The sequence below is a fragment of the Amphiura filiformis genome, chromosome 3, assembly GCF_039555335.1.
Source record: "Amphiura filiformis chromosome 3, Afil_fr2py, whole genome shotgun sequence".
Lineage (NCBI taxonomy): Eukaryota > Metazoa > Echinodermata > Ophiuroidea > Amphilepidida > Amphiuridae > Amphiura > Amphiura filiformis.
The window spans coordinates 70,888,562-70,912,466 of record NC_092630.1 but is presented as its reverse complement, the minus strand read 5'-3'; the positions used below and the strand labels follow the sequence as shown (position 1 = coordinate 70,912,466).

The following is a 23,905-nucleotide window of genomic DNA, read 5'->3' as shown; positions in this document are numbered from 1 at the left end:
TCTGTACAAGATCGCCGATGACATTTTAATCACGGGAAAAGAGGAGACACTCGAACAAGCTCAGAGAGATCATGACACCAACCTTGAGTGCTTCCTAAATTGCTGTCGCGAACGCCACATAACTCTGAACTAAATTATGACAAAGATGTGGCCGGGTATAACGGTTCAGAGGCATGGTGAAATATCTCGCCAAATTTGTACCGGACTTATCAAACATTAGCGCTCCCATTAGAGAACTTATCCACAAAGACACCCCTTGGAACTGGACGTCAGAGTATAACGCGGCCTTCGACCAGATCAAACGACTTGTGACAGAAGCACCGGTTCTAAGTTACTTCGACCCTACAGTCGCTACAGAAGCACAAGGAGACGCTTCAGAAAAAGGACTAGGCTTCGTTCTTCTGCAAAAGGGACACCCAGTTTCATATACCAGATACTCGCAGATAGAAAAAGAGCTGCTAGCATAGGTATTTGGACTGGAAAGAAATAACCAATGTACATATGGACGCCACATCATACTCTGGACTGACCACAAGCCCCTTGTATCCATAACAAAGATACCATTGACCTAGCTGTTCTTTTAAATATTTTGTTGAATATTTCGTAGCAATTGTATTAAATGCAAAGTTTAAATCTTTGAAAACTTCAAAATTAATGTTGCATGGTATCAAAAATCACACGTAAATTGTAAGCACTTGATTATTGTCATTCTTGGCTCAAAAGTTCTTTGAAAAGTTAAAATATAACATATATATTTGCACAACCTAAAGTTGGAAAGCTTCCAATTGCAGAAATCAAAGTTTTCTCGGACAAACTGTTATTCATCTTTAGTGAAAGCATGAATAATATAACACCGTCGGATTATAAAATAGATAATGTGGACTATATTTTAATGAGATGAGCGAGTATGAGCGCCTGTGATTAAACTTGTAATGAAATGCATTGATGCGCGCATTATCAGTGGACTTCGGATATATATATAAATGCGCATTTATAAATGCGCACGTGACATCTACAAGTCGCCATACCGTGTTCAACGATGTAAGGTACCCGGATGTGCACAAATTCCACACGCAAAAGTATAGGCGAAAATGACAGGTTACAAGGAAAATTGGTTTTGCAAAATAGTGGCATTGATTGCAAAGTGCAAAATAATTTGACGGGAAGGGGTCATGGATTGATTGATTTGGGAGTCAAGATAAGTACCCCCCCGTAGCGCCGCCAATGAACATAACTCTGACCCTAATTTTAACTCTAATTATAACGTAAATTGAGGAAACTATAACTTTAGCCCTTTTCGTTATAATGACCCTCTCAAACTAAAAGGCTAGATGTCCCCGCCCGACCTCCTCAATTTTAACTTACTCATTCGCTCGCAAATGGACAAAAAACAAATTCAAAATGTGTTTTTAAGCACCTTTTTGTGTCCCCCCATGCTAAATCGGTAATCTGTACACCCTTTGTCACCCTTTGACGTACAATTTAGAGTATAAACACGTAGATGACTGTACATGATCTAATCATCCCGGCTGGAAGATGTTGAGGAAGACTCGTATACTATACATCACGCTCATACGTTATATGACAATATGACGTATGTGATGCATGGTTTGAGGTTTATTCAGCTAGTAAGTTAGATCTCGTCATACACATTATTGTCATGGTATATTGTAATTGTATACGTCAATTTTGTTCAGTTTGATTCAACCGGCTTATAAAGTTTTACTTTACACGGAAGGGGAAGTTAGCAAAAAAACAATTAATTTATGAGTGTAAAAGGGGGAGGGGTGGTTTTGGGGGAAAGGGGGGGGACAAATAATATTTATAAAATTATAAGTAAGGTGATAAAGAGAGAAACCCTGTTCTACGGGCGAACGGACCTTTCAAGTAGGGTCGGTCGGTCGGTTGGTATTTTTTTTAAATGTTTAAATAACCCAAAAATCACAAAAATCTGTAAATAAATTTCAATTTGAGAAAATACAAAAAAAAATTGTCCTGAAATTTCCGATATTTGGGGTCGGCATTCATTTGTACAGGACAAATTTGTTTCCCAATTTGTTCAAAATAGAACAGGGTTTTCGTTTTTCGTCGCATAAATAAATAAATAAATAAATAAATAAATAAATAAATAAATAAATAAATAAATAAATATAAATAAATAAATAAATAAACATTAGCTATGTTTGTACATGGGGGGTGCTGTGCAATAATCATGATCCTTTGATATCCATGATTTATCCTTGCAAATTTATAGCATCGAACCTCCAGCCAATGTTCCTTGCTAGTGCTAGCCACGAAACAAGGTCACAACTGTAGCCACTCCTTCAATGGTCGCCATTTCAGTGATTGACAGTGATGTAATGCAAATATGGCGCTGGCCATCTGGTCACGTGCGCATTTATAAAAGCGCATTTATATATACAACCGAAGTCTACTGATTATGCAATCGTTAATTTCTCTGCAACCAGTCAACCGAATCAAATAAAACATTCGTATGTGATGCACAATAACATAGGCTATGCGCTACATTTGTAATGCAAACCACTTTTCATTCATCCTTTTATTCAGCATTAACACACTCACTAATTCATTCAATGCAATGAGATGAGCGCAGAAAATGGTCAGTTTGGCACATTCTTTGAGAGCTCTCTGCCTTTCAGCCGTGGAATAAGATATCTTCACAAATGAGGTGTCATTGGTGACAAGAAAGAACAACGTCTTCACCGATATGAAACAATATGGAGATGAATTTCTGATATTTTTGAAAGTTTCTAAACTTTTTTGAGGAGTTTATAAATTTTGGAAATTTTGGAAACCCCGCAAGCATATCGGTTCCTTAGACATGTTGGAGCACAAAAAGAATAACTGCTACGGTGGCTGCTTGGAGTGCTAAGGTTTAAACAAAGTTCTGCACGCAGCCTCAGCAGGTAATCACATTGGTAATACTCACGAATAGTTGTTGGCATGTCGGTGATTCCATTCAGATCACGTTCTATTGTCAGTTTAATTGAAGCTACATTCTCATCAACACACTCTGTAAATTTGCTGAATTTGTATATTGCTGATGTGAATAAGAAAACATCAAAGCGTTATTTTAAATAATATATTGATTTAGATAATGAAAATCGATTTTGTGACTATTTCGACCAACAATACCTAGTCTACCCTTAATTATTCACATTTACGCTGAAAATTGTCCTTTTTTAACATGCATATATAAAAGGAATGATATTTAATATTGTATCCTATGTAAGTTTGAAGATATTCCATATCCTAACCAATAGGATTACCCCCTTGATAGGAACACCCAAAAGGAGGTTTAAGGTTTAACTGTCAAATACTGGCCAGCGACGACATTGCCGGCAGTGCCATCGAGAGCCATTACGGGCCTGGGGTAAAATAAACCCACGTGGCCCCTTTTTACGGGCCCCTGAAGTCTCTTTTCTTTCCTTTTATGGGCCCATAAGGTATGCTTTCTTTATTTTTACGGCCTGTGGGTAACGCACCCCCTTAACTCCCTTGTCGGCGGCACTGCAACCACAAACACCCTCACACCCACCCCAAGCCTCAAACACCCAGCACCCCCCAAGCTACCCGACACCCCTCTATACTAATACTTACGATCATCATCTGCAATTGTAATAGTTGTTGTCGATTGCGAACCAATGCAGGCTTCAACTGGATGACCTGGGGTAGCGACTAATCCAAGTATGACCGTTTCATCGCCTTCATTATCACAGTCGGCGATAATCGAGAGGGAGTCTGTAGCGTCCTTGGTTGCTTCTCCTTTTCCGAAAGTGACTGTTAAATCCGCGCCACTGTTGAATTGGAAATCGTCTGTAGCACCTTCTGTTGCTGTTCCGGTCATCAAATTAGTTATATCTGATTGACAAATACAAATTATGAAAATGTGATTGATCGAAGCCTTTGGAGACCAACCTACCGAGGCGTCGCGACAGCTTATTCCGCGAATAAGTGCATGATGTGGTATCCAGATATATCAGAAGTGTGAGCCAAAACGCGATTATCAAAAACCTAGTCAAATCGGGCCGCTGAAAAAAAAATTATTCGTGACAGAAAGTATGACATAAAATGACTATTTTGCCTCAGGGAGGGTAAACTTGCAGAATTAAGATTTTTGGCAAGTCATAATGGAGGCCAATCAATTTGACAGGTCAAAACGATTTTAAGTACACATTAATGGGGCACCTTTTAAATGAAACGCTCTGAAAAAAGCTTCGGGAAAACGTACAGAAACGTTCAAATCATAATACTAACTAGCGGGACACCCGCGCTACGCGCGGGTCCCCGCTAGGTGAGTAAATGGGAGCGTTCACTAAAACGGGAGGAATTACTGAACAGGTAGAATCATTGAAAAGGTAAATTTCATTTATCTGAGTCTGACCCTCGTTAAGCCTAAGTTTCCATTTTAGCTTCTTTCTTTCTTTTTAGTTTCCTCTACATGGGCCAATTTTGTTCCATTTTTTAAAAACATTTTGCTGCTAAGCTTGCAAATATCCGTTACCATGTTTTTTATTTACTCAATCCCGTTCCCATTATTTTCTAAATCTGTCCTTTCTTACATTTCCCTGTTGACTTCATTTTTTATTTGCTGCTTAGCTTGTGATTTCCCGTTTTCATGTTATTTATTTAGTTCTGTCCTCAGTTTAATAGTTTTTTTTATTTAAATCATCTAATTTTATTAGATTTTATTATTCTTTCCTTCTTTAGCCTATTTTGTTCCCGTTTTCATTTTCTTACTGTGTCTAACTATAGGCTAACCCACATACTCGAAGGCCTACCTGTTTGTCCTCATTTTGTTTTCTTTTTTAATTACAGTAGGCCTACCTCTTCATGTTGTTTGAACTTTTTAACACACATCTTTTCCCCGTATTTATTACGCCTACGGTCGGTCGTTCACCCGTATTATCATTCATTGCGCGACTCTGCGTCGTTTACGCGCGACATGGCATGTGCTGCGTTACCTGCGATACATAGATAGATAGATACAACATTTCCCTATTTATAGTAAGATTATGGCGTGTCCGTCCGTCCCTCTGTCCGCGCGCTATCGCGTTCGCGTGGCTCGCTAACGCAGATTTTATTACTTTATCATGTTTTGTAACAGCCTACATCCAGATACTAATTTCGGGGTATTTGCGGGGGGGGGCTTATATGTGGTAGCAGGACAGGGCTTGGAAGAGGCGAACGATGGGTTTCCAGATTACAGCCAATTAAGCATCACAGCTACAAAACTACGAAGTTGATTATTGTGTCAAATTGGGTCTTGATCATTGAGAGACGTATATCATAGTGGTTTAAAAGGTCAGGGCAAGTAGGCTTATATGGGTAAGGGAACGCTCATTATTAATGCGGGAGGGGGGCCGGGAGAATGTTGAGCATTATGGGTGAGAAATACCTAACCCCCCTATTGCGATGAATCAATTTCACGTAACCCCCTATTGAATCAAACAAAATCACATAACAACCCCCCCCTTCAAGCAAACTTAAATATTAGTTAATTCAGTCACAGAGATTGGGATTTTGACATGGGGGTGATGGGGTGGGAAACAATTTCTTGAAGTCATAGGGAATCCAGCTCTTTTTGGCGACAAAATAAGTGTATTATATTGTACAAGTGCGCGCGTAGCCCGAGGAAATTTTTGCCATTTTGAAGCTGAATTGATGAAATATGATGCAAAAGTGGAATAAATTCGCGCGAAGCGCACAAAAATTTGCAATTTTGTGACTAAAATTGCCAAATATAAGGTTAATTTGGTCACGTCAGAAACCCACATAGACCATCTCCCTGGCAAAATAGGGTGAATTTAACCCCCCACCCATCCCCAGGGATCTACCCCTATGCCAATAGATCTACTTTTGATGAGAAAATTTATAGGTGTGTGCTTGGAGGTGGGGTGGTCATGTGGTGAGGAGTGAGAGGTGTGTGTAGCATCATAGATTATCTGTGGTAGCATGTGGCAGTAGCGTAGATTTTTTGGCCCAATTGAAGCTAAAATGGTGACATATGGTACAAAATGGGAACAATATTGTGCGAATAAGTCATGAAACATTATTATGTGTGGTATGATTGATATTGTTACTACATGCAAGACCTTCCAGGATACTTGGTATTAAAAAAAATAGTGAATGACTATTAAATTTCACATGACCCCCTATCAGGAAAATTAAAATCACATAACCCCCCCCCCTGTTTGTCAAAGTGAAAATCACATAACCCCCCCCCCCTACATTTTTCCCGGCCCCCCTCCCACATTAAAAATGAGCGGTCCCTAACGGGTGTTGGGTAATTAGAGACAGTCACAAGAACCACCCAACCCGAGAACCGCGAAATCTAGTACCATATAATTCCACCTACATGCATATGCCTGTAACGAGGGTTTACTTTTAACGACAGAGACGAAAGGGTTTAACCCCCCCCCCTTCCACCACCACCACCACCACCAAACATCGCAGATAGTGCAACTATTCCGTTACTGAAACCTCTAAGCTAGACGAACAATTTGTCATGAATTTTAAGGATACGATACATGATTTACCGACAAGTGACCCATTCCGGAATGCGATCATGAATTTTGAAGAAAAAAAAAGTTTCCACGGGCTTCGTTGGGATTCGAAACAGCGATTCGGAACTTTCTTTGATTACGCGTCTAGCGCTTTACCGCTCGGCCACGGTGGCAGTTGAGTGGAGGAGTGTAATGATAAATCCACCAAAAAAAACGTTAACAACGTAAAGAAAGCAGCAAGTTTAAAAAGTCCCCACCTCGGCTCACTTTTTGAAACTTGGTCCCATTTGTCATGTTTGTAAAAGATACTGATTTAAACTTTGTCATAATTATCAACTTAAAACATTTCCAGAAGTGTTATGTATCTTTAATGTACCGATGTGATATTAAGTTTTTAACATTCTGGAACGATCAGAAAGGTTATTATGTTGTTCTTGGCCAATATTCTATATATGTTTTGTTTTATAATAATTATTAAGTTCATGATCAATGATTGAATTAAACGAAGAACAAGTAGGCATGTTAATGGTAATGATGCTATTGTTTAAACGTTAAAAACACCGATTTGCTGTTGATATTCAAAATGGGACCAAGTTTTAAAAAGTGAGCCGAGGTGGGGGCTTTTTAAACTTGCTGCTTTCTTTACGTTGTCAACGCTTTTTTGGTGGATATTCTTTCTTTTATGAATGTAGCCAAGCAGCTCTAAACTTGAAAAGTCATCGGGTTACGAAGTACTCCATAAAACGAATAAAACGAAAAATAGATGTTTGAAATTATGTTATTCTTGATTTATGACAGTAAATAATTTAATAAAACTTTATCAGCCGTTTATTTTTAAAACTTGCTGGTCACAGCTACCGCGTGACCGTAATGTTAATAGGGATACATATACATTTTAATATACTTTAATTATTAAAGGCAACTAAGAAAATGTAAATATGAACAACACATACCCAATGTTGACGATGCCAGCGAGACACAGAGTCAGTCCGATTTACTTCAAATTGAAACTGAGAAATGCGCGTATATGTAGCAAGGCTTATACTACGGAAGCGTCTAAGTACCACGACTTAGCAAGATAATTATATTTTAATGATTGTGGTTTTTGTAGCCCTGCGGGGCAATCTAGTTGGATATCCAAATTTCGCGGTTGATAGTTCTTTGTAGCCCTGCGGGGCAATCTAGTTGGAATTCTCCATTAAGCGGCGGTTGTTGGCGGTCTTTCGCGGTTTGTAGTTTTAATTTCCCTCATTCTTCATGCCCTACCCTCTATCTAATTTATAGTTTAAGCTTGTTGGATAACTATACTTCGCGGTGTGTGTTTCTTTGTAGCCCTGCGGGGCAATCTAGTCGGATATCCAAATTTCGCGGTTGATAGTTATTTGGATTTATAGATCTAGTTGGATTTCCCTATTAAGCAGCGGTTGTTGGCGGTCTTTCGCGGTTTGTGGTTTTGATTTCCCTCATTCTTTATGCCCTACCCTCTATTGGGGGTTAATTTATAGTTTAAGCTTGTTGGATAACTATACTTCGCGGTGTGTGGTTCTTTGTAGCCCTGCGGGCAATCTAGTTGGATATCCAAATTTCGCGGTTGATAGTTATTTAGATTTATAGATCTCGTTGGATTTCCCTATTAAGCAGCGGTTGTTGGCGGTCTTTCGCGGTTTGTGGTTTTGATTTCCCTCATTCTTCATGCCCTACCCTCTATCGGGGGTTAATTTATAGTTTAAGCTTGTTGGATAACTATACTTCGCGGTGTGTGGTTTTTGAAGCTGGATGTCTCTATTGAGCGGCGGTTGTTGGTGGTCTTTCGCAGTTTGTGGTTTTAATTTGTTGGATATCCAAATTTCGCGGTTTGTGGTTCTTTGTAGCCCTGTGGGCCAATCTAGTTGGATATCCCTAGTGAGCAGCGTTTTTTGGCGTTCTTTCGCCGTTTGTGGTTTTAATTAAACGAATAACAAGTAGACATGTTAATGGCAATGATGCTATTGTTTAAACGTTAAAAACACCGATTTGCTGTTGATATTCAAAATGGGACCAAGTTCAAAAAGTGAGCCGAGGTGGGGGCTTTTTAAACTTGCTGCTTTCTTTACGTTGTCAACGTTTTTTGGTGGATTTTCCCTATTAAGCGGCGGTTGTTGGCGGTCTTTCGCGGTTAGTGGTTTTGATTTCCCTCATTCTTCATGCCCTACCCTCTATCTTGTTGGATAACTATACTTCGCGGTGTGTGGTTTTTGAAGCCCTGCGGGGCAATCTAGCTGGATGTCTCTATTGAGCGGCGGTTGTTGGTGGTCTTTCGCAGTTTGTGGTTTTAATTTGTTGGATATCCAAATTTCGCGATTTGTGGTTCTTTGTAGCCCTGCGGGCCAATCTAGTTGAATATCCCTAGTGAGCGGCGGTTTTTGGCGTTCATTCGCGGTTTGTGGTTTTAATTTCTTTAATTTTTCAGGCACTGGCCTCTATCGGTGGCTAATTTGTCTTTTAAACTGGTTGGATATCCATATTTTGCGGTTTGTGGTTCTTTGTAGCCCTGCGGGGCAATATAGTTTGACATCCCTATTGAGCGACGGTTGTTGGCGGTCTTTCGCGATTTGTGGTTTTTAATTTCCCTCATTCCATAAGCCTTGATCTCTAGGGTGGGGGGGGGGGTAATTTATAGATTAAGCTTGTTGAATAACCATACTTCTTTGTAGCCCCGCGGGGCAATTTAGCTGGATATCCAAAATTCGCGGTTTGTGGTTCTTTGTAACCAGTGGGGCAATCTAGTTTGACATCTCTATTGAGCAGCGGTTGTTGGCGGTCTTTCGCAGTTTGTGGTTTTAATTTCCCTCAGTCTTCATGCCCTACCCTCTATCGGGGGTTAATTTATAGTTTAAGCTTGTTGGATAACTATACTTCGCGGTGTGTGGTTCTTTGTAGCCCGCCGGGGGAATTTAGTTGGATATCCAAATTTCGCGGTTGATAGTTATTTAGATTTATAGATCTAGTTGGATTTCCCTATTAAGCGGCGGTTGTTGGCGGTCTTTCGCGGTTTGTGGTTTTGATTTCCCTCAGTCTTCATGCCCTACCCTCTATCGGGGCTTAATTTCCACCTCGATACACCTGAGCACATAATTTCGTCCAAACTAGCAGTCAATTATCTCAAGACAGTCTTTCATTACACTGCTGCAGCCAAACTAAATTGTTTCGCTTGCCCAAGGTTGGAGTTGTTGGAGAAAGCTTGTAGTGGCCTGCTCCGGAGCCGACTAATGATGATAATGTCCGACCGTGTGAACACGACGTGATAATGACTCTGCAATTAGTGACGTGGTATTGCATATATCCTAGTATTGTTATCCTGATATATACGTCTAGCCCTTTTCTATTCACTGATTATCCATTGTATTTCTTTTGTTCAAGGTTCGTTGCCCCGACCATTACCTAGAGTAATGGAGGTGGCTAGCTGCCCAGAGACCATTATCAACACAATAGCTCAAGATAACGGTCTCGGGCAGCGAGCTGAACAAAAGGAATACTAGGACATTCTAGAAACACTATGGAAAGGATCACAACATACATGTATATAGAATCTGAGTTAGTTTGATAGACGTACGAAACAAATGCATTTACAGCTCGATTTATATGCAAATGTTACATGGCAAGAGAAAATTATAGAGGGCTACTGCAGTCCGTATAACATTAATATTTTATATAACACCACTGGTGCTAACATGCAAATTAAAACTTAATTACCATAACGAAGTAATAATTATTCATAATTAAAGAGTAAATGTTTCGTTGAATTGAATGTATACTCAGTACATGTATATAAACTTTCCATTAGGTTTTTAGAAGGGAATCTTTCTTTATCCTTACCCAACCCAAAAACGCTCAACGGTCCATGCAAATTAGCTACTAGGCAAGAACCCCCGGGATACTACCCGACCAGGGGAGCTTCGCAACTACTCTGCGGTACTCATTACAAGTCAAGAGGCTGGGGTGCAAAACCTTAATGTGACCTACCCATAAAAGGGGAGTACCAATGAACACTGCGTTAATGGGTTTTCAAATATGTGCTTAATCACATTTTTCTAAGATATAAATTTCATGGTGTTGAAACCGATCGTAGTCAAAACGTTGATAACTTTTTTGCCATTTGCATTATTCATTAATCATTTGAATAATAATGGTAACGGGGTGAATACACTCCAGCGGATTAACTATGCAAGTACACTTCAAATACAGATCAATTCTGTATTGATTTGATAATGCTGGCGTCTGAGGTGTTAGTGTTTTAATTCAAGAAACTAAATCTTGGCATTAAATTTCTTTTTAAACTATTATATTTACATATTTTGATACAAACAATTTAATTTTGCTCGCCGTATATGTAAGATAAACGGTTCAAAACAGACCATTACCAGAAATAATGGGCGTGTTGTTCAGGACTGGCTCAATGTTAGTTGGTTTGAGGTTTCGACCCCTATCATGTATCGTATCCTTAAAATTCATGACAAACCAACTAACATCTCACCAGTCATGAACAACACGCCCATTATTTCTGATAATGGTCTGTTTCTCACCCTTTATCTACTACGTAGTTACTTGTGTTATTCAGATTTGTTTTATTATTTGTTCGCTAACGGCTACAGTACATGGATACATAGAACTGGTCTCTATCATTGATGATGTTGTATGACACTGTGCAGTGGTGGTTTTTTTTAAATAGGTTCTTAATAAAATAAACAATTTCCCTAAGAATAAAACATCTTGCTTTGATAAAAAAATAATATCACAATAGCACCGGATGTTTAAAATTATGTTATCCTTGATGAACGAAAATTAATTGTTTAATAAAAGATTGTAAAAAAAAATAAAAAATAAGTTGGTCATCGGATTTCGAACTCGAGTCCTCAGAGTATGTGTCCAATGCCTTAACCATTAGACCACGAGACTCGGCTGTTAAATAGCGTGTCGATGTACAATATTTATTATATGAATTGATGTGTCGTCCGAAAAGAACAAAAGAATTGTGAAAAACTTGATTTTTTGGCGAATGGGGTTCGGAATTTGTATGTACGGTATTTCAGAAATTGCTAGGGTATAATTGGAAGTGAAACTGAAAAAGTAGTGTGAAGGTGATAACCAGGTAGACCTGTAGCAGTGTCTAAAAATTCTAGATCAGTATGATTTGCCACTAATTTTCGCTATGAAATACCGCGTGAAATGGAAGCAAAAATATTTGTTTATTACGAACAATGATTGACTGTAGTATTGGTGGCCCTTTTTGAATTAATGAGTTTTCAAGATATTACACATGGGATTGTAAATAACATTTAGCATGGATTTAGATACATTTTTTACCCAGCGAAAAATAACATCGAACAATAGAAGTCAAGTGTTTTAATGTTAGGTGTAAATATAGTCTCGCGGGAGCATCTGTTATTAGTCTTCTTTATCAGTCTTTTTTTTAAAAACTTGCTGGTCACGGCTACCGCGTGACTCTAATGATAAATCTCATAATGCCATCTTTAGCCTTTTGTTTACTAAAAAAAGACGCGTTTTGTAAAGATAGATTAGCCGTTTTATGCATAAAGAGCACGAACGTTTGGGAAAGGTTTCAAACAAATAATAAAGACACTGATGTGATGATGAAATTGCGTAAGTCGTGAAATATCTGCGTCGCAATGTTTTGTTTTGGTTTTAGGAATTTGACCTTAAAATTTACGACTTCATGACATTATCATTCGAAATCAACAAAAGATATTTCAACAATATATGGCCTCATTCTTTCTCTAGAATGTTTTGTACATGTATGTGAAATAGCTTCAACAATGGTTCGCTGCATAATGGTAAAAACAGCCTTGACCTAAAAAAGGGCGAGAGGTACCATATTTACCGATTCAGGCTAAATTTAAAATTGATATAAAACGTTTGTTTTTTGATCGATTACCAAAATTAATTTTTGTCATATAAAGAAATTGTGTCTGGCGTGAATTACACTACAGTTTTTTATTCTTAGGGCTCTTTAACTTCTTCAAATATTTTAAAATGAGTGAATCCCCTGGCCCTCTATAATTACGCACAAAAGATCGAGTCCCCTTAAGAATATTAGCAAATCGACATAAAATCTTCTGTGCTCCATAACTTCTTACATAAAGTCGTATACGCACAAAGTTTACTTTCTGGGATTCGTGGCACAAAGCGAACAATTTGATACGTGTTGATATTTGACATGTGATAAGTGTTATTGCCATATTAACCTCTGTGCGTTTAAAATCATAGGGCCTGCACTTTGGCTGTTTTTGCAGGTTTACATGGTCCAATAATCACAAGATGACTGACATGTGGTAACAAAGGAAGCAGTCACTGCAATTTGATTATGTCCCATATGATTGGCCATTCGAGACACCCCTGTGAATATACTAGGCCTATAGCGGCCTTTTCAAAATATAATACCTGTTTGCTTGACTGCATTGACAATACCCGGGAACAATACACACAGTATATGCATTGGACAAACTTTTTACAATAAGCATGATAAGTGATGATGTGACCTCCAGATTTATACATCGTTCGTCTCGCACACTGACGACATTTGATTGAATGGACTGCGCCGTGATTACGGTGAAGGACACCGGTTCAAATCCTTTGTTTGGAGCAAATCGATAAAAGCATGCAGGGCCTCTATACCCTATACCCATGTACAGTTTATCCCTTACATAACCTATGTCTTGAATACGCTGGCAAAGTTATGTAATAATCGGATTAATACTATATAGCAGTAGGTAAAAACAAGTTTTGAATAATCCGCGCTACAAAGTCCCATTCAGTGATCCCAGCGAAAGTGGGAAAAAAAATCAAATTGTTACGTGTATAAATTTTTTAATGAAAAACAAATGGCAAAAAAAAACAAAACAGGAAAACGACAGTATTGACGAAGTTGAAGCCCCATTCAAATACATGTAGCTAATTTATATACTGTCAGTATCGGTATATAAATTACAGACTCACGTAAATGCATTATTTTTTTGTCTTAGACACACGGCTTTCGGCTGAACCACTACACTAAAAAAAACCTACACTAGCAAGCTATGTACGTTAGCACATCTATGACAATGACGAAAGGTACAAAATCAGCCATAGGCCTTTTATGACCTTTGACATTCTTTTTTGTGGCGAGTGACATGGTCTTTCAATTCACGCCGAGTGTCCTTGACAGGTTCGACTATGCTTCAGTGGTCATGAAAGAATTCAAAAGATAACCTCTGCCCCAATAATCCCAGGCAATTATCTGAAACTGCTCCTCGGATCATAAGAACTCAGTCCTCAAATGATAGTCATAATAATGTCAAAAATATAAAAATTACTGACTATCATTGAAGACTGAGTTCCGCAATCTAGTATCCAAAATCTGAATTTTGATGATTTTTACGATCGTCGGGATGAAAAAAAAATCAAAAAATCACTGAATGGGCCTTTAGTTCACTACTCTCCTTACCCTGGCAATATAAATCAAAGGAAAATAAAGAAAAAAATAAATAAAACAAGAAAAGAAAAAAAAGACAAAGAAAATTAACCAAATTAAGGGATCTAAAATGAGCGTTTATTGCGTTTCGACAGTATTTTTTGTGGGACATGAGAGCACCTCGGACCTATCGAATTGCATTCTGAATACGAAGCATGTCTTTCTGATATCAAATAATTTTCATTTTTTGAAAATCACAATATAATACAAATTTTATGACAAATTAAAAAACATTTGATATTTTTCAAATTTTCGATATATAACAGTACTCGAAGTAAATTATATAAATCTAATGATATATTCTTAAAGTGTATGTAGCAGGGAGGAAAAGCCGACGGTCAATTGAAAATGTTGACCTTTCATATTGAAGATATGGATTTTTTCCCAAAAGACCTAATTTTTTTGGTGTTTTGGGAAAAAATCCATATCTTCAATACGAGAGGTCAAAATTTTCAATTGATCGTCGGCTTTTCATCCCACTCTACATACACTTTTATATAAATCATCAGATTTATAAAGTTTACTTCAAGTACTGTTAAATATCAAAATATCAATTTTAATGATTTGCCATAAAATGTATTAAATTGCGAATTTCAAAAAATCAAAATTATTTGATATCAGAATGACATTCTTCGTATTCAGAATACAATTGATATCTGATGTGCTCTGATGTCCCAAAATAAATACTGTCCAAACGTTCATACCCCAGCCCTTAAGGGATCTGGAATGAGCGTTTTGAGCGTTTCGATAGTATTTTTGTGGGACATCAGAGCACATCAGACATATCGAATTGCATTCTGAATACGAAGAATGTCTTTCTGATATCAAATAAATTTCATTGTTTGGAATTCACGATATAATACAAATTTTATGACAAATTATTAAAATTTGATATTTTTCACATTTTGATATATAACAGTCCTCGAAGTAAATATCATAAATCTAATGACATATTCTTAAACAGTCCCTGGCATACCATACATGTATAGGACTATGTATAGTACATTAGTCTGCTTTATCTGTTTTGTGCTGTTTAAGCAAATTTAAACATAATTTCCATAAAATGTAAGCTTTTACTGTCAGATATGTCCCCTTTTAATTTTGAGCAGAACAAGTGAGGTAAAGCAAAGAAAATTGGAATTTACTACTACTAGCACCAATGAATGTTATACGATTGTAAAGCGGTACGATCCTCTGGGTGTGTGTGTGTGGGGGGGGTGCGTGTGCGTATGTGTGTCCTGCACGCGAATTTTTCTGCAACTATAACGGGACGCAATACGATACCGGTATGTTATAAGAATCAAACTTACAAGAAAGATGGCTCTTGTCAAATCCTACAATTCTGTCAGAGAAAATATGCATATTTGCATTAAATTTTTATTAATTGACATAATTGATTAATTAATAAATATTTTATTTAATGATTTACCATAATTCCAAACATGTCAAACAATATGTCAAATTAAAGCTAATGAAATGCTTTATAAATTGGTAAGAGCACATTTTGCAGAATAGTAGTATTTTAGTTACATGATTCCAAACATTCTACTCCAATTTTTTGCTACACACGCATAGGAGCTGTACTTTTAGAATCCGCGCCTAATCAATAATAAACCTTGCCTCCGACTATGCGGTTCCTATGCAAATGTTGACTAGTAAATTAATATAGGCGACCAGGTCCAAGAGTGTGATGGTTTTGTAGCAGATGACAGTGCTCATTCAAGCCTGTCAAGGTCAGTTAGTAGCCACTTGCTGAATGGATGGCCATTATCAGCTATCAAAGAGATGCCTTGTGCAGCTGCCAATCACAGTAGAGGTTTGATAACATTTTGTTAAAAACCCAAATGTGATATAAGGACAAAGCTGTGCATGTTGGTACTTAATTGTTTGGATTCTTATGTTGAAATTCCCTTGTATTAGTATTTTTATGTGTAGTGTATATTGTTCATAAATTATATAGCTTTTAAATTTTGGGCATTTTTGCTCTGTTGCACTGTACCATTATGGAATTTGAGCAAATCAATTACCGACACAAGCAGGTATACAGTGTATTATTTTATTTTTATTTCGTATCTCAGGAGCACAGCTCACTTGGTAAGGCGTCAGAATTTGGTACACGAGCGCTTCGAACTTTAAATCGGAAGGTGGTGAGTTCGAGCCTCATCACGGTCACATTAATTTTATAAACCAAATATTGTTCGAACTTTTCATATTTGTTTTTCTTTTATTGTTTCTTTTCTTTTTCTTTTTTTTTTTCTTGTTTTATTTAATTTTTTCTTTATTTTTCTGTGATTCATATTGCCAGGGTAAGGAGAGGAGGGAACTAACGGCCCATTCAGTGATTTTTTCATCTGGACGATCGTAAAAATCATCAAAATTCAGATTTTGTACTAGACTGCGGAACTCAGTCTTCAATGATATAGTCAGTAATAATCTTTTGATCATTATATGACTATCATCAGAGAGTTGATATTCTTGAGAGGGCACTCTATTCACGTGGTTTCTTTTCCAACGCTAAAAGATCACGAATTTTGGTGGTTTGCAAATAAAAAGTGTCCGCACTATCGATTGATTACGTAACTGTTATGAATAATTTATTAGGTTTTTCAATGCAATCGCCTCGACCCATTAATACATATTATCTGTATTATCAAAGTACTTGGAATAGCAATCCGGTGAGTTCACTGAACTACGCCCTAATACTGATGGCGTTTTAATGGCATTTAATGGCGCTAATCCTCTCCATACACAGATGAACAAATACAATAGATGAAGGTCAACACGTATGACCTCCTATGTGACATGTTATATGTGATGTACAAAAACCTGAATATCATAAAGATCAGTATTCGTTTGTGCATATGAACTGCACATTTACGTTGCTAGATATTACTCATTATATATAATGACAAATATTGGTATTATGACAATACGGTATATACATTGTATATAAAACTACTAATAGATCCTACTATCATGGCGTCAGGTCAATGTTCATCATACCCCGTATGTTTCTTAAAATTCATTCATATTTGAGACAAATTGCTGTGCCAATTTTATTGGTGCACAAGTAGATCCGTGTTTTTTTTAATTTTCATTTCCTTTTAATGAAAGAATTAAGGTTTTCCACTGCACGGTGGCCACAAGGGTGATACTAATTTTAATGCTATATTTTCAAAACGAATACGTGCTCCCGGTTGGCTCTATAGCGATTTCACAGAAAAGGTATTTCTAGTGCAATGCAGCGTCGGACTCTAGCTGAGAGCGTAGCCTAAGTCATTCCGGACTCCAAAAAGGGCTCTCCATACACAAATGAACAAACACAAAGGAGGGTAGTCTCCTCCGTGACCGGCTTGATTTCGATGGAGCGGAACCAACTTGGCTGCGGAGGAGACGGGTCATTTTTCCATGCAAATTTTTCAGTGTCAGCCGCCTGCTATCATCATCCGAAGAGCAGTTTCAGACAATTGCTTGGGGTTGTTGGGGCAGAGGTTATCTTTTGAATTCTTTCATGACCGCTGAAGCAGAGTCAAACCTGTCAAGGACACTCGGCGTGAATTGAACTGATTGAATTTAAATACTGACAGTATAATATTATATAAATTAGCTACATGTAGGCCTATTTGAATGGGGCTTCAACTTCGTCGATACTGCCGTTTTCTTGGGTTTTTGCCATTTTTTCATTAAAAATTTTATAAAAGTAACAATTTGATTTTTTTTTTCACTTTCGCTGGGATGGGGCTTTGCAACGCGATATATTCAAAACTTGTATTCACCTACTGTTAATGTTATAGCATTAATCCGATTATTACACAACTTCGCCAGTGTATTCAAGACATCCAATGCAAATAATCACCTAGATTATGACGTTCATACCGTAAATATGGCGGAGTACTCAAATTCATTCAACAAAAGCATGATTAAAAGCTATTGCAATCTACCGCGACAGCTCGTCTCAAGCTGTGTTCACACATGCACTTATTACCGGTAATATTTTATCTAGGCTTATGTCCGATCGAATTAAATATATCCGCTAATCCCTTAGCGCGTCCACATTTGTCGGCAATAGCGCTATACGCTGTCGAAGTTACGTAATAATCGGATTAACTACCATAGCAATAGGTGAATCATGATGATTACTTGCACCTGTAAGATTAGTATCTTTGAAAAGACCAGTATTGTATTCAATCTATATGTTCAAAATTGTTTTCACCTATTGCTATGGTAATGAATCCGATAAATTGCGTAACTTCGCCAGCGTATGTTCGACGTGTTATGTCCGATATAGCCTATTACCGGTCATAAATCCCTATTACCGGTCATAAAATGTAACCCGATTTTTTTCACTTTCAATAAACGCCCCTCTTTAGAAAAAATTACAGACCATGCGGTAGGTATGTCATGTAAGAAAAATGCAAATTCAAAAGTTCCAAAATTCAGACCAATTTTGTATTTATGTAGGTTCTATTATTATTATTATTATTATTATTATTATTATTATTAGGCCTATTATTATTATTATTATTATTATTATTATTATTATTATTATTATTATTATTATTATTATTATTATTGTTATTGTTATTATTATTATTATATTATTTTAGTTTCACAAAGTAGTCCCATTTTACAGTAGACTTAGCTCGATATCGCATTTTATACATGTAGGCCCTACATGGTGGACATCTTTGAAAAAATGACAAAAATAAAAAAAATAACAACGACTCCCATCATCATGCTATCTTTTTCTTGGGGGTCCCAAATTTACAAAAAGTCGGCTTCAATAAAATTGCGACCTCCCCTATTTCGTCAGCAAAGATTTTATGGCCCCCACCGTTTTCAAACAGGCATCAGTCTTTTGGAATAAAATAAACACACTATCTGTAGTCATGTTGTGTTGTGACTCCCTACATTTTATGACACTCCCTATTTTTCTTTCCGTATTTGGGACCCCCCTAATTACTCTGCTCAGTGGCGTAGATTTCTTTTTGACATTGGGGTGATGGAGTTGAAAAAAAAAAAAAAATCAAGTATAGTCAATCCAGCACCTTTTGGCGACATAATAAGTTTCTGGTTCAATTGTGCGCGAAGCGCGCGAAAATATTTGCTATTTTGAAGCTAAACTGATGAAATAATGGTGTAAAAGTAGACATGGGGGGGTGATTGAATGGACCATCCCCTGGCAAAATATTGGGGATTTATCCCCCCATCCCCCCAGGATCTACGCCTATGACTCTGCTTAAAATTTTGCGCGAGTGATATACTCCCAGTTATATCCGACAGCCCAATAGTGCTGCATGTCCACATGTAATTACTATTACCGGACGTAACGTTTCGATCGGTCTTAACAGCTCTTAACCCTGGTCATCTTCAGCCTTAAATTTTCGGATTTAAAGCACCTTACCCTCGGATATAGTAATTTTTTTTATATCCGACGCTCATTCACACTGCCACTTATATCCGATACTATTACCGACGTAATTTAAGTCCGACTGTGTGAACAAATTGTCGGATTTAAAGCACATTACGTCGGATATAGTTATAGTTATATCCGATATAGTTATATCCGACGCTAATTCACACTGCCACTTATATCCGATACTATTACCGACGTAATTTAAGACCGGTAATAAGTGATTTAAGTCCGACTGTGTGAACACGACTTCACACACATAACAAATGCACTATAGGATCAAATAGGTTGACGACAACGTTTGATTGAATGCACTGCATTGCGCCATGATTACGGTGAAGGACACCGGTTCAAATCCTTTGTATGGAGCTAATCAATAATTTCACGCACATCCTCTATTATTGCCCAATTATTGCCCGGGATGATTGCACACTGTAAAAGAGCTATTGTTATAATGTTTGATGAAATCGTGTTTAACTATTTGCTTAAGAAAGGCACAATACAGATAAAGCAGACAGATTTAATACATGTGGGACATGTATATACATATAGGGAATGTGTTCGAGTATTACCTAATTATAATAGGGGCGTATCCAAAAATGAATTCACACCCCTTTCAAATGTCGAGCCAAAGTGCAGGCCCTATGAAGGCGCGTACTTGCGTCATATACCCGTGAAAGTAGACGCGGACCCGCAAATTTCCCACGGTACGGATCCGCGTGACCCGTAAAAATTGAACGAAGTAAAGAGCAGAAAATCCTAGTTTTGTTCTTCCACTGGAAAATCTGGTTCACATAATACGTCCAGCACGCACTTTCATTTGGAACCATCACGCAAGCGAAACTCGGCCAAGTGGGCAGGGGACTTGTGATTGTGAAGTAAATATTGCAAACAAGGGGGTTGCGTCAACAAATTGCCTGGGGTGATGGAAAACTTTCTTGGGAAATTGTTTCTATAGTCTACACCAACATTTAATACTCCATATTAGTCGGACCCTTGAATAATAGTGAGGCCCCATGAAATTTCAAAAGCAAGGGTCCGGGGTCAGACCCTTGAAAATTGGTGAGGATCCCTGAAATTTTAAAGGCTTACGGACCCTTGGATATTTTTCTTATTTTTTCAAAGCCTGTTCACAGTCTCAAACCAGTGTTTGGCAAACCACATATTCGATTCAGCGTACTCAATTTATCACAGCTTGTTGCCAGCTTGTTGCCAAATTGAGAACACTGAGAGATTTGAATAATCATAGAGCAAATCAATCGGCTTCTACAAGGAATCTTGCGTCGGACACGGACTTAATTCACAACGCGTAATAATAGTGTAAAATGGCCCACAAAATGGCTTCAATTTGACCTATATTTTGAAATAAATTCCCATTCTCAGGGGAAATATCCTCAGTGGCGGCGCCCCTGGGGGGCATGGGGAGCATATGCCCCCAGCCAGAACTCTTGCCCTCTGCCCCCCAGAAAAAACCAACTCACTTTGCCCTCTAATGCCCCAAAAACAAATTCCAGGCGCCGCCACTGAATATCCTCCTCAGACACCTCCTGCGCATGGATTTAAAGAAGTGTCCGTTTTGGCGTCTGTTTTGGTCACCCGTACACTTTACGTTATAAGAGAGGTTGCGAAATTTACGTGAAACGTGATACAGGAACGCCAACGGCAAGCTACATTAGTCGAAAATCAGTTAGTATGCCCTCTAGAGGGTGAAATCTATTGTGAATTGGTCAATCGTGGAATTACCGTAAGGCGATTACGTTGCGGTTGGTAGCAAAAAATGACGTTCCAAAATGACAAAAAAACGCATTTTAAAATGCAGAAAATGTTATGTTTGTCGTGTTATGAAGCGAATCAAAGTATCCAAATAGAACAAGTAGAGTCCGACATGTAATATAATCCATTTTGGGGGTTACAATTTGACCTAGTACAGACAAGAAGAAGTGAATAAATTTAGATTTTTTTTTGGCGCGAATTCGAACGGGTAGATTGCCTATTCATTTGTGTGTGGAAAATGCCGTCCAAAAATCAGCTTGCGGAGAGGCGTTTTAGGCAAGATCGTGTCGTCTTACGACATAATGCGGTAGAATAATTGTCTGTTTTGGACGGGTGACAGCAGTTCGTGCAACGTCATTTTTCGCCATTGCTATTTCGTTGCATTAAACTGCTGTCAAAGTGTTTGCTTATGGATACTATTCAGCAAACACCAAAATGTTTTTAAAAACATGATAATGCATATGTTTTTGGTTTTAGTTTAAACATTTTGATAACATATCAATATCGATTTATATAAAAATCATGAAAACTCTTTTTTAAAACGTGTTATACTGAAAAAAAGATAATACAACATTTTAAACCAAAATTCGAAATGCTAGAGTAAAATATCATTTGTAAAAGTCTATTATGTTAGAATGTTTTGCAGCAACTTTTGAACAAAACCTTCTATATACCCTTGACCCTCCTCACATACCCTTTAACCGGACATTTCCCGTTTTCTGTAATATATTTGTGTTTCGTGGGTAGTAATATCGAGCTAGGCATGTTAAATTATATATTTTCATTTTACTTTAATAAGTAAATAGGGTACTATTTATATGATAATGGGGTTTGTTTCTTGTTGTTCGAATAATATACACCATGGCGACTTCCGAAGCATCCAACACCAAACTCTGTTTAGTTTATGTAGACAAATAGCATACACGTGTGAACAATAATATAGGCCTACTCATTTTCCAATGAGCCCGCAAAACTCAAATATCGCTAATCTGGCTTAGAGCAATAATACAGCTAGTCGTATTTGCATATCAATACCGAGGAAAGTATCTTTAGATATATTTGTCTCAGCATAGCGTCTCCGGTCAGACTTTATGAGGCTATCACGAACATACTAGGAACGACGAACGTTAGGACCGACACAAACTGGCTGTATAGGAGACTAGTTTGGATGTGAACGGCACTATAACGTTCTACCGCACAATGTCGTAATACGTAACCCGTAAGGCGTTTACAGTGAACGCCTCTTCGCAATCTCTCTATAAGCAGGTGGTGTGCGGCATGATTTACTAAAATAAACAAAACGGCAAAACGCTTACTCGTATGGCACGTAGGCCTATGCCTACCTTGTCAAATAAAAAGAAGACTGGTTTCCTGGGTGAACATGGTGAAGAGCCTGGTGTCTTTTAAAAACCTGATTTCTCGATCAAAAAAGCTGCTTTGTCGATTAAGGAACCATTATTTTCATCGATAAACATGTTTGGTTTTTTTTTCTTTCTTTTAAAAAAAAACCAGGGATAGTCTCATATCCCTGGAAAAACTAGCGCAGTATATTGCCTGAATCTGAGACGAAAACTGGTGCACACTACTTACGATACGCTCGACAGTGGGAATAGCTGCCGTGATCACTGGTTGGTGGTTGGCCTACACGCCGTACAATTTGTACACTGAGCATCCTGAGTGATCGGAGCCTTGCCAACGCGGCGTATTAAAACCTAAATCGTGATCCCGACTCGCGCCCCGTACTTTTTGAATAATTAAATTTTACTTATAAAGATCCTTGTTTTTGTTTGTTTGTTTGTTTGTTTGTTTAACTTGTCGGTCCGGGCGGACACACACTTGGGTTCTGATGGGACCAGGCTCAAGCAAAATGCTTAAGCCAAGCCTTAAAATGCTAATGGAGAGAAAAGAAACAGGATTGCGGAAAAAGAACAAGGAAAAGAAAGGCCACTCGAGATATAAGAAATTGTGAATTTAATTCTTATTCCATGCCCCGATACAAAGGCTGTGCTTCAATAATAATTATTTATTCTTCTTTTTAACCAAACAATTAGGAGTTGTTTTGCTAAGTTTTTCCTAACGTTGTTTCCAACAATATTTTTATTATATATAATTTTTAGTGTCCTTACCTACACTGCTGCATGTAAACTCAGTAGCGCTTCCCGTACGTCGAAGGGTAACTGTTTCCATGTCCGTTGCTGTATTATCCGCCCCAGGACTCTCCGTGGTCGAGTAGGTTGAAGAATCAAATGCTATCTTAGTTTTGTCCGCATCAGCAACTGGAAAATACAATCAAATCCCATTAAAGGCTCGGATAGGATTTTCACGTATTTCTGTGGGACCTGAGAGTAGATCAGACATATCGAATTGCATTCTGAATGCGAGGAATGTCCTTCTCATATCAACTAATTTTGATTTTTTTAAATTGGTGATATGAAACACATTTTATGGCAAATTGTTAAAAATTGATGCAGTCCTGGAAGTAAATTGTATAAATCTACGGATATGTACTTAAAGTGTATGTAGCTGGGAGGAAAAGCCGACGATCATTTGAACATTTTGACCTTTCGCATTGACGAAACACTTTTTCCCCCAAAATACCTATTTTTAGGTCTTTTTTTTAAATGTATATCTTTAATACGAAAAGTCCAAATTAAAGGGTAATGCAGTATCCAGTGCAGTATCCTA

General features: G+C 37.8%; 1 protein-coding gene across 1 annotated transcript in view; it reads right to left on the bottom strand.

The window, feature by feature from the left end:
* LOC140149300 (uncharacterized) overlaps positions 1-23,905 on the bottom strand; it is a 76,046-nt gene that overhangs the window by 33,021 nt on the left and 19,120 nt on the right. The window contains exons 7-9 of the mRNA XM_072171566.1: positions 23,347-23,496; positions 3,622-3,882; positions 2,951-3,061 (exon numbers count right to left, since the gene is read on the bottom strand). Of these exons, the coding sequence (XP_072027667.1) occupies positions 2,951-3,061; positions 3,622-3,882; positions 23,347-23,496 (522 nt within the window). The remainder of the gene's footprint in view (positions 1-2,950; positions 3,062-3,621; positions 3,883-23,346; positions 23,497-23,905) is intronic.